We start from the raw sequence: 12,947 nt of genomic DNA, 5'->3' as shown, positions 1-12,947 counted from the left end.
AATTATCCTAAACCTGACACGTTAATTACCCTAACCTGCCACGTTAATTCTCCTAACCTGACACGTTAATTATCCTAACCTGCCACGTTAATTATCCTAACCTGCCACGTTAATTATCCTAACCTGCCATGTTAATTATCCTAAACCTGACACGTTAATTCTCCTAACCTGCCACGTTATTTCTCCTAACCTGCCACGTTAATTCTCCTAACCTGCCACGTTAATTATCCTAACCTGCCACGTTAATTCTCCTAACCTGCTAGTTTAATTATCCTAACCTGACACGTTAATTATCCTAACCTGACACGTTAATTCTCCTAACCTGCTACGTTAATTCTCCTAACCTGACATGTTAATTATCCTAACCTGCTACGTTAATAATCCTAACCTGCTAGGTTAATTATCCTAACCTGCTACGTTAATTATCCTAACCTGACACGTTAATTATCCTAACCTGACACGTTAATTATCCTAACCTGCTATGTTAATTGTCCTAACCTGACACGTTAATTATCCTAACCTGACACGTTAATTATCCTAACCTTCTACGTTAATTATCCTAACCTGTCACGTTAATTATCCTAACCTTCTACGTTAATTATCCTAACCTGCTATGTTAATTATCCTAAACCTGACACGTTAATTACCCTAACCTGCCACGTTAATTCTCCTAACCTGACACGTTAATTATCCTAACCTGCCACGTTAATTCTCCTAACCTGACACGTTAATTCTCCTAACCTGCCACGTTAATTATCCTAACCTGCCACGTTAATTCTCCTAACCTGCCACGTTAATTATCCTAACCTGCCACGTTAATTCTCCTAACCTGACACGTTAATTCTCCTAACCTGACACGTTAATTCTCCTAACCTGACACGTTAATTCTCCTAACCTGCTACGTTAATTATCCTAACCTGACACGTTAATTCTCCTAACCTGACATGTTAATTATCCTAACCTGCTACTTTAATTGTCCTAACCTGTCACGTTAATTATCCTAACCTGCCACGTTAATTCTCCTAACCTGCTACGTTAATTATCCTAACCTGACACGTTAATTATCCTAACCTGACACGTTAATTCTCCTAACCTGCCACGTTAATTATCCTAACCTGCTACGTTAATTATCCTAACCTGACACGTTAATTATCCTAACCTGTCACGTTAATTATCCTAACCTGCCACGTTAATTCTCCTAACCTGCTACGTTAATTATCCTAACCTGACACGTTAATTATCCTAACCTGACACGTTAATTATCCTAACCTGCCACGTTAATTCTCCTAATCTGACATGTTAATTATCCTAACCTGCCACGTTAATTATCCTAACCTGACACGTTAATTATCCTAGCCTGCTACATTAATTCTCCTAACCTGACACGTTAATTCTCCTAAACCTGACACGTTAATTATCCTAAACCTGCCACGTTAATTCTCCTAACCTGCTACGTTAATAATCCTAACCTGCTAGGTTAATTATCCTAACCTGCTACGTTAATTATCCTAACCTGACACGTTAATTATCCTAACCTGACACGTTAATTATCCTAACCTGCTATGTTAATTATCCTAACCTGACACGTTAATTATCCTAACCTGCTACGTTAATTATCCTAACATGTCACGTTAATTCTCCTAACCTGCCACGTTAATTCTCCTAACCTGTTATGTTAATTATCCTAAACCTGACACGTTAATTACCCTAACCTGCCACGTTAATTCTCCTAACCTGACACGTTAATTATCCTAACCTGACACGTTAATTATCCTAACCTGCTACGTTAATTATCCTAACCTGTCACGTTAATTCTCCTAACCTGCCACGTTATTTCTCCTAACCTGCTATGTTAATTATCCTAAACCTGACACGTTAATTACCCTAACCTGCCACGTTAATTCTCCTAACCTGACACGTTAATTATCCTAACCTGCCACGTTAATTATCCTAACCTGCCACGTTAATTATCCTAACCTGCCATGTTAATTATCCTAAACCTGACACGTTAATTCTCCTAACCTGCCACGTTATTTCTCCTAACCTGCCACGTTAATTCTCCTAACCTGCCACGTTAATTATCCTAAACCTGCCACGTTAATTCTCCTAACCTGCTACGTTAATAATCCTAACCTGCTAGGTTAATTATCCTAACCTGCTACGTTAATTATCCTAACCTGACACGTTAATTATCCTAACCTGACACGTTAATTATCCTAACCTGCTATGTTAATTATCCTAACCTGACACGTTAATTATCCTAACCTGCTACGTTAATTATCCTAACATGTCACGTTAATTCTCCTAACCTGCCACGTTAATTCTCCTAACCTGTTATGTTAATTATCCTAAACCTGACACGTTAATTACCCTAACCTGCCACGTTAATTCTCCTAACCTGACACGTTAATTATCCTAACCTGACACGTTAATTATCCTAACCTGCTACGTTAATTATCCTAACCTGTCACGTTAATTCTCCTAACCTGCCACGTTATTTCTCCTAACCTGCTATGTTAATTATCCTAAACCTGACACGTTAATTACCCTAACCTGCCACGTTAATTCTCCTAACCTGACACGTTAATTATCCTAACCTGCCACGTTAATTATCCTAACCTGCCACGTTAATTATCCTAACCTGCCATGTTAATTATCCTAAACCTGACACGTTAATTCTCCTAACCTGCCACGTTATTTCTCCTAACCTGCCACGTTAATTCTCCTAACCTGCCACGTTAATTATCCTAACCTGCCACGTTAATTCTCCTAACCTGCTAGTTTAATTATCCTAACCTGACACGTTAATTATCCTAACCTGACACGTTAATTCTCCTAACCTGCTACGTTAATTCTCCTAACCTGACATGTTAATTATCCTAACCTGCTACGTTAATAATCCTAACCTGCTAGGTTAATTATCCTAACCTGCTACGTTAATTATCCTAACCTGACACGTTAATTATCCTAACCTGACACGTTAATTATCCTAACCTGCTATGTTAATTGTCCTAACCTGACACGTTAATTATCCTAACCTGACACGTTAATTATCCTAACCTTCTACGTTAATTATCCTAACCTGTCACGTTAATTATCCTAACCTTCTACGTTAATTATCCTAACCTGCTATGTTAATTATCCTAAACCTGACACGTTAATTACCCTAACCTGCCACGTTAATTCTCCTAACCTGACACGTTAATTATCCTAACCTGCCACGTTAATTCTCCTAACCTGACACGTTAATTCTCCTAACCTGCCACGTTAATTATCCTAACCTGCCACGTTAATTCTCCTAACCTGCCACGTTAATTATCCTAACCTGCCACGTTAATTCTCCTAACCTGACACGTTAATTCTCCTAACCTGACACGTTAATTCTCCTAACCTGACACGTTAATTCTCCTAACCTGCTACGTTAATTATCCTAACCTGACACGTTAATTCTCCTAACCTGACATGTTAATTATCCTAACCTGCTACTTTAATTGTCCTAACCTGTCACGTTAATTATCCTAACCTGCCACGTTAATTCTCCTAACCTGCTACGTTAATTATCCTAACCTGACACGTTAATTATCCTAACCTGACACGTTAATTCTCCTAACCTGCCACGTTAATTATCCTAACCTGCTACGTTAATTATCCTAACCTGACACGTTAATTATCCTAACCTGTCACGTTAATTATCCTAACCTGCCACGTTAATTCTCCTAACCTGCTACGTTAATTATCCTAACCTGACACGTTAATTATCCTAACCTGACACGTTAATTATCCTAACCTGCCACGTTAATTCTCCTAATCTGACATGTTAATTATCCTAACCTGCCACGTTAATTATCCTAACCTGACACGTTAATTATCCTAGCCTGCTACATTAATTCTCCTAACCTGACACGTTAATTCTCCTAAACCTGACACGTTAATTATCCTAAACCTGCCACGTTAATTCTCCTAACCTGCTACGTTAATAATCCTAACCTGCTAGGTTAATTATCCTAACCTGCTACGTTAATTATCCTAACCTGACACGTTAATTATCCTAACCTGACACGTTAATTATCCTAACCTGCTATGTTAATTATCCTAACCTGACACGTTAATTATCCTAACCTGCTACGTTAATTATCCTAACATGTCACGTTAATTCTCCTAACCTGCCACGTTAATTCTCCTAACCTGTTATGTTAATTATCCTAAACCTGACACGTTAATTACCCTAACCTGCCACGTTAATTCTCCTAACCTGACACGTTAATTATCCTAACCTGACACGTTAATTATCCTAACCTGCTACGTTAATTATCCTAACCTGTCACGTTAATTCTCCTAACCTGCCACGTTATTTCTCCTAACCTGCTATGTTAATTATCCTAAACCTGACACGTTAATTACCCTAACCTGCCACGTTAATTCTCCTAACCTGACACGTTAATTATCCTAACCTGCCACGTTAATTATCCTAACCTGCCACGTTAATTATCCTAACCTGCCATGTTAATTATCCTAAACCTGACACGTTAATTCTCCTAACCTGCCACGTTATTTCTCCTAACCTGCCACGTTAATTCTCCTAACCTGCCACGTTAATTATCCTAACCTGCCACGTTAATTCTCCTAACCTGCTAGTTTAATTATCCTAACCTGACACGTTAATTATCCTAACCTGACACGTTAATTATCCTAACCTGACACGTTAATTATCCTAACCTGACACGTTAATTATCCTAACATGTCACGTTAATTCTCCTAACCTGCCACGTTAATTCTCCTAACCTGTTATGTTAATTATCCTAAACCTGACACGTTAATTACCCTAACCTGCCACGTTAATTCTCCTAACCTGACACGTTAATTATCCTAACCTGACACGTTAATTATCCTAACCTGCTACGTTAATTATCCTAACCTGTCACGTTAATTCTCCTAACCTGCCACGTTATTTCTCCTAACCTGCTATGTTAATTATCCTAAACCTGACACGTTAATTACCCTAACCTGCCACGTTAATTCTCCTAACCTGACACGTTAATTATCCTAACCTGCCACGTTAATTATCCTAACCTGCCACGTTAATTATCCTAACCTGCCATGTTAATTATCCTAAACCTGACACGTTAATTCTCCTAACCTGCCACGTTAATTCTCCTAACCTGCCACGTTAATTCTCCTAACCTGCCACGTTAATTCTCCTAACCTGCCACGTTAATTCTCCTAACCTGCTAGTTTAATTATCCTAACCTGACACGTTAATTATCCTAACCTGACACGTTAATTATCCTAACCTGACACGTTAATTATCCTAACCTGACACGTTAATTATCCTAACCTGACACGTTAATTATCCTAACCTGCCACGTTAATTCTTCTAACCTGCCACGTTAATTCTCCTAACCTGCTACGTTAATTCTCCTAACCTGCTACGTTAATTCTCCTAACCTGCTACGTTAATTCTCCTAACCTGCTAAGTTAATTCTCCTAACCTGCTACGTTAATTCTCCTAACCTGCTACGTTAATTCTCCTAACCTGCTACGTTAATTCTCCTATCCTGCTACGTTAATTCTCCTAACCTGCTACGTTAATAATCCTAACCTGACACGTTAATAATCCTAACCTGACACCTTAATAATCCTAACCTGCCACGTTAATAATCCTAACCTGCCACGTTAATAATCCTAACCTGCCACGTTAATAATCCTAACCTGCCACGTTAATAATCCTAACCTGCCACGTTAATAATCCTAACCTGCCACGTTAATAATCCTAACCTGCCAGGTTAAGAATCCTAACCTGCCACGTTATTTTTCCTAACCTGCCACGTTAATAATCCTAACCTGCCAGGTTAATAATCCTAACCTGCCAGGTTAATAATCCTAACCTGCCAGGTTAATTCTCCTAACCTGCCAGGTTAATTCTCCTAACCTGCCAGGTTAATTCTCCTAACCTGCCAGGTTAATTCTCCTAACCTGCCAGGTTAATTCTCCTAACCTGCCAGGTTAATTCTCCTAACCTGCCAGGTTAATTCTCCTAACCTGCCAGGTTAATTCTCCTAACCTGCCACGTTAATTCTCCTAACCTGCCACGTTAATTCTCCTAACCTGCCACGTTAATTCTCCTAACCTGCCACGTTAATTCTCCTAACCTGCCACGTTAATTCTCCTAACCTGCCACGTTAATTCTCCTAACCTGCCACGTTAATTCTCCTAACCTGCCACGTTAATTCTCCTAACCCGCCACGTTAATTCTCCTAACCCGCCAGGTTAATTCTCCTAACCTGCCAGGTTAATTCTCCTAACTTGCCAGTTTAATTATCCTAACTTGCCAGTTTAATTATCCTAACTTGCCAGGTTAATTATCCTAACCTGCTAGGTTAATTCTCCTAACCTGCTATGTAAACATTAAACTGACCCGCGGTGCACCTGGCTATGGCCGGTTTAACCGATAATGGAGCGCTGATGTTACACTCATCACTGTTAATCCACCTAATGATGTTAAACCCATTGCTGTTAATCCACCTAATGATGTTAAACCCATTGCTGTTAATCCACCTAATGATGTTACGCCCATCGCTGTTAATCCACCTATTGATGTTAAACCCATCGCTGTTAATCCACCTAATGATGTTAAACCCATCGCTGTTAATCCACCTAATGATGTTACGCCCATCGCTGTTAATCCACCTACTGACGTTACGCCCATCGCTGTTAATCCACCTAATGACGTTTAGCCCATCGCTGTTAATCCACCTAATGACGTTAAGCCCATCGCTGTTAATCCACCTACTGATGTTACGCCCATCGCTGTTAATCCACCTACTGATGTTACGCCCATTGCTGTTAATCCACCTAATGATGTTAAGCCCATCGCTGTTAATCCACCTACTGATGTTACGCCCATCGCTGTTAATCCACCTAATGATGTTAAACCCATCGCTGTTAATCCACCTAATGATGTTAAACCCATCGCTGTTAATCCACCTAATGATGTTAAACCCATCACTGTTAATCCACCTAATGATGTTAAGCCCATCGCTGTTAATCCACCTACTGATGTTAAACCCATCGCTGTTAATCCACCTAATGATGTTAAACCCATCGCTGTTAATCCACCTAATGATGTTAAACCCATCGCTGTTAATCCACCTAATGATGTTAAACCCATCGCTGTTAATCCACCTAATGATGTTAAACCCATCGCTGTTAATCCACCTAATGATGTTAAACCCATCGCTGTTAATCCACCTAATGATGTTAAACCCATCGCTGTTAATCCACCTAATGACTTTAAACCCATCGCTGTTGATCCACCCACTTATTTTGCAACGCCCACTTTCAGCACATTCCAAGTATGCAGTTACCCATGCTTATAATTACCTGGAACCTCTTAAAGGGATGGTTCATCCCTAAACCCTCTTAAAGGGATGGTTCATCCCTAAACCATCTTAAAGGGATGGTTCATCCCTAAACCCTCTTAAAGGGATGGTTCATCCCTAAACCATCTTAAAGGGATGGTTCATCCCTAAACCCTCAAACCTGTTGAGATATTTCCATACCCTATTACTAAGTGATCTAAAGTCAAGCTGTTTATATATTCTATGTGCTAGTCTATCTGCTGGGGAGATCCCACTAAAGCATTAGGAGAAATCAGCAGGCCTCCATCCCATATGAATGTAAAGGTTGACACCGTCCCATTCGATCTAATGATAAGACGGTGCTATATTTCTCTTGCTAAGACACCTGCTTTGTTAGCTAACGCACCATAAGTGAAATTAAATTGTAACTTTTCTTTAATTTCCGTGTGGAAAAACTTAAGTTTAACAAGACAGTTAGTATTAAACGACACGCACTACATGCAAATGCAATCAAGAGTTAAAGTATCAAAGCTTCCGTTATTTAGAATGTTGTGCTGTGTTTGGTTTACAGCACAGCTGTTTTAGTGAGAGGAAAACATCACCTCTATTTTAGACATGACAAACGTATGAGTCCATCATCCATATAACAGTGTGCTCCATGGCTTGGCCTTTCCATTACTTACCTGTATTTTAGGATAAGATGAGGGGTCCTTCAGGTAAGGCTCATATAGCTGTGTGTAATCCTGACACCACTCTGTCGGGCAGTCCAGGGCCACCTAGGCCAGACACTGTTCAATGAGTGTTACATCAGACCCAGTTCTAAACAGCTAAATGGGCCTCAAACCTTTCTTCAGCAATGAGTTTAACTATAATGATGAGGTCCTTTTGTAACAGACGCTTTTATTCAGCTCAGAGTGACATTCAGTACCATGCTCTAACATTTTCATCCATCATCCTTCTCAGGTAGTTTTTACCTTTATTTAACCATTTAACCTTTATTGCGAGGGGGACATGGCAGCCGCCACTGTAACCCATAGATCCATTAGAAGTACAACTGGCTGGCATCTGTAGTTTGGCAATGTCTCTGTGGTTCTTACCAGGCCTCTGAAGACACAGAAAAATGTAGCAGGGACGAGGTAGATGACAAACAGAAAGTCTAGGGGCCTCTCCACCAGCGTAGTCCTCTGGGCCTCATTGATACTCTGACAGACAAAAAAATATTTAAAAAATACACCAACATCAGCAATGTCTCTCTGTTTTAATGGATAGTGATATTGCTCAAGTCAGGATTTGTAGCTCGATGTGTGCACACCAAAAAAGCTTTGCAGGATTGAGTGAACAAAATAAAATAATAAATTGCTTCAGATTGAAATGCTTCAGACTGACATGAAAACATTTTGTCAAAAAACACTTGGCCTCTGCAAGAGGAGCCAATTCCCATTGAATTGTCTAATAATATCTGGGAACATCTATTTTTACTGTGGCATCTTTAACCAAATTCCCTGGTGGTCAGTCATGGTGGATGTATCATTGCTCAAACAAGTAGGCCTGTTACTGATAAATGGAGTGTGATTATGTCACTTGCAGTGTTGCATTATAGCATCAGGTTACAATGCAATATCGTATGACCTTTGACCCTGAAGGATTGGGCTCTTACCATTGGCCGAGCCTGTCTAGTGGCGGACTGGCTGAAGACGCGGAAGCAGGCCCACACCGACACCACGACGTAGAGCATGTGGACCAGGAACAGGGGGCTCAGCTGGGTACCATACTTCCCTGGTGGGGAGAGATCAAAAAGCATGTGTGAAAATAATGTTCCTCTCTGAGGATAGACAATACATGTTCTGTCTGTCCGTCCGTCCGTCCAGGTGTAAATCTCACTAGATCTGTGCTGAGACTGATTTGCATTGTGTTCAGGGATAAAGCATATCAGCCATGCATGTTCAATAAAGTAACGGTCTAATTTTATCCATTCGTTTGAGTGTACCCACCCACAACATTTCCAGGAATGTAGACGATGACACGCATGAGAATGGACCCCACCCAGTACAGGCCAATGGCTCTGTAGCTTGCCCTGCAAAGACAGGCAACACACACATCCCAACACACACATCCCAACACACACATCACACATCATTACTGTGGCTCCTTGTTGTAGCCCATAACTAGGACCTCTATGAGCTCTGGTCAGAATTAGTGCACTTCAGTATATCACTTTCTCACTCATCATTTTTCACCATTCATTCAGGATTATCCTTAATCAGGGTAGCATCCACATTCATGTAAAAACATACTTCTATTCTTATTTACAATAAAAGTGACTCCAAAATGATACAATACATTATTTACCATTCATTTCTATTGGGCACAAAATAATCTGAAACACAACAAAAACAAACAGCAAATGCATCCAACAAATTTGTAGTCACAAGCTTGATGTAGTCATTACATGCTATGAATATGGGACCAAAAGTTAACTTGTCCCAATACATTTGATCCCCTAAAATCGGGGGACTATGTACAAAATGTACTTCAATTTCTAAACAATATGGATGAAAATACCCTCAAATTAAAGCTAGCAGTATGCACTTTAACCTCATAGTATCATTTCAAATCCAAATTGCTGGAGTACAGAGCAAACAACAACAAATTAGTCAAATGTCCCAAAACTTTTGGAGCTCACTGTATATAATATGGCACCCCAAGTCATCATGTCTGATACTGACATGGGTTATGTCTGTTAATGTGTGAGCATGAGCTAAAGGCTGAGACAACCTCATAATAAGGACTTATTAAGGAGTTATTACACCCAGATATGTACAGTTCAGTGGTATTTGCTATCAGTGTAAATGTATGATTGTTTCAGCTTCCTTACCTTTAAAGACTTTTTATAAACTGGGTTGGGTCGAGCCCTGAATGCTGATTGGCTGACAGCCGTGGTATATCAGACCGAATACCACGGGTATGACAAAACGTTTATTTTTACTGCTCTAATTACATTGGTAACCAGTTTATAATAGCAATAAGGCACCTTGGGGGTTTGTGGTATATGACCAGTATACCACGGCTAAGGGCTGTATCCAGGCACTCCGCAATGCGTTGTGCTTAAGAACAGCCCTTAACCGTGGTATATTGGCCATATACCACACCCACTCATGCCTTACTGCTTAAATAAACTCCATTAAACGTACTTATATAGTCTTAACGATTCCATTGAACTTAGTTATATGGTCTTAATAGACTCCATTGAACTTACTTATATGGTCTTAACTTTGTGTGAGCATGAGCCAAAGGCTGAGAGAACCTAATAAGAACCTATTTACGAGTTATTACCCCCAGATAAATACAGTTGAGTGGTAGATACTATCAATGTAAATGTATGTAGGGCAGCAGGTAGCCTAGTGGTTAGAGTGATGGGCCAGTAACTGAAAGGTTGCTAGAACGAATCCCCGAGCTGGCAAGGTAAAAATCTGTCATTCTACCCTGAACAAGGCAGTTAACCCACTGTTCCTAGGACGTCATTGTAAATAAGAATTTGTTCTTAACTGACTTGCCTGGTTAAATAACAAAAAAAAATATTGTTTGGCTTCCTTACCTATATGGCCTTTATAGACTCCATTGAACTTACTTATATAGTCTTAACAGATTCTATTGAACTTACTTATATAGTCTTAACAGACTCCATTGAATTTACTTATATAGTCTTAACAGACTCCATCGAACTTAGTTAGTTATACGGTCTTAATAGACTCCATTGAACTTACTTATACAGTCTTAACAGACTCACTTAAATGTTATTTTTCTAAACCTCTTTGGATGTGTCTCCTAAACGGCTATAAAGTCAATGTAAAGCACATACCCCCATGTTATAGCTGCAACCATGAGCAGGTACATGAGATAGTGGACACATCCATCCCAATAGGAGATCATGTGTCCATGGGCCGTGTTAATGTAGGGGTCTGCCTGTAATGAACATGATAAAGATATATTATCATAACACTGTTAAAGTCTGCTTTCATTGGGTTCTTCATTGCATGGGTCAGTTTTCATTTCTGTATTCATTGGCATGGACAGTAGGTAGTGTGTGTGTGTGTGTGTGTGTGTGTGTGTGTGTGTGTGTGCGTGTGCGTGTGCGTGTGCGTGTGCGTGTGTGCGTCCATTAGGTCCATGTGTGTCCGTCCACCCGTGCGTGCGCCACAGGGATGTTTACTTGCATTTTTGAGATAGAAGGTGATGAAACCATCGATGATACTGTCCTGCTCCAGACCAATGATCAGGTTTACCACACTCAGGAATGCATACACTGCAAACACTGGCAGAACAAGAGAACACTGCATAATACAGTTCCATTTTACTTTGACTTATTTTAGTTATTGTAGTCATTTAGCAGACGTTCTTACAATCAGTTCCTTCAATTAACAAACACATAACAAAATCATAGCAAAGTAAAACCTTCAAAAATCAGCAAAACGAGTGGCCTAGTGTGCGTAGCAAAGACGTACAACAGCGAAGTTAGAGCTCGTTGTGGCTCAGTTGGTAGAGCATAGCGCCTGTAACACCAGGTCCAGGATCGTCGGTTTTCGATTCCCACTGGGGCCACACATATCAAAATGTATGCATACACTACTGTAAGTCACTTTGGATATACTGTATGTATAAAAAAACTAGCCTAAACCTACAAGTCTAAGTTAAAATAGACAATACCTGCATAGGAAAACACTGGTGAATGTATAGGAAAACAGTGTAAACACTCACCATAGAATAGAGGGTCTTTGGGTGCCTTCTTCTTGAATAAAAAGCATGCAGATACAGCCAAGATAAGAACAGTTGTAGATCCAGCGAAAAAGACTGTCTCAATGCTAGAAATAAAAAATACTCAATTAATTAGGCCTAAACAGAAATAACCTGCTAAGAATCAAATCAACTAGGATACATATTACTAATGCCTTTAAACTAGATTGCATACAAGACTGCATACAAAACTACTAGGCAATAGCATCATCCACTATCTAGCATTATAAGGTTTATTAACAGCTACAATAAAACACATGACAACTATATTATCGACAATATCCCTACTCACCTGTTAGTGTAGATCAGAGAGTTGAAGAACAAGGAAATGGGAATTGATGTCAAGGACAAGATAAAAACTCCCGTCCCAGCAGACGCGTTCATCGCTCTACTTACACTGTCGACGCGCATAAATAATTATTTGTTACTGAAAATAAAACACACAATTATATATGTTAAAAAACATTGGAACATGTTGCTCCATTCAGACCATGTGATTTAGGAAAATGTTTAGAGAACTAGCAAATACATTTTTTATTGGGCGCGTGTTGCGCCGTACTACTATTCTGCAAGCACCCTGTGCGCATCTCAATCGTATAATAAGGCTTCCTTCTCTCCCTCCCAAATTGACAATGCAGAAGTCGGGAAACCTAGGCTTAGGTTATCTGCTTTTACCTGTCCAGGTGTCACAGGTCAGTATGGATGAAAAGAAGGAAGCAAGGAGAGGAAGCGACTGCAGAGCATTGAGATCCCCTTTCCTATGGTGCTAAAGTGTCTGTTCTGACTGCTGCCGTTGAC

At 39.9% G+C, this 12,947-nt stretch overlaps 1 protein-coding gene across 1 annotated transcript in view; it reads right to left on the bottom strand.

The window, feature by feature from the left end:
- The window catches only part of LOC106562735 (transmembrane 6 superfamily member 1), a 45,315-nt gene extending 32,664 nt beyond the window's left edge, over nucleotides 1–12,651 (bottom strand). The window contains exons 1-8 of the mRNA XM_045689436.2: nucleotides 12,442–12,651; nucleotides 12,114–12,217; nucleotides 11,569–11,670; nucleotides 11,218–11,317; nucleotides 9,350–9,432; nucleotides 9,016–9,134; nucleotides 8,456–8,560; nucleotides 8,042–8,134 (exon numbers count right to left, since the gene is read on the bottom strand). Of these exons, the coding sequence (XP_045545392.2) occupies nucleotides 8,042–8,134; nucleotides 8,456–8,560; nucleotides 9,016–9,134; nucleotides 9,350–9,432; nucleotides 11,218–11,317; nucleotides 11,569–11,670; nucleotides 12,114–12,217; nucleotides 12,442–12,560 (825 nt within the window). The 5' untranslated portion in view covers nucleotides 12,561–12,651. The remainder of the gene's footprint in view (nucleotides 1–8,041; nucleotides 8,135–8,455; nucleotides 8,561–9,015; nucleotides 9,135–9,349; nucleotides 9,433–11,217; nucleotides 11,318–11,568; nucleotides 11,671–12,113; nucleotides 12,218–12,441) is intronic.
- Between the last annotated feature and the right edge of the window lie 296 nt (nucleotides 12,652–12,947).

Source organism: Salmo salar, chromosome 11 (genome assembly GCF_965601325.2).
Source record: "Salmo salar chromosome 11, fSalSal1, whole genome shotgun sequence".
Classification (NCBI taxonomy): domain Eukaryota; kingdom Metazoa; phylum Chordata; class Actinopteri; order Salmoniformes; family Salmonidae; genus Salmo; species Salmo salar.
This window is presented reverse-complemented; position numbering and strand designations above follow the sequence as displayed.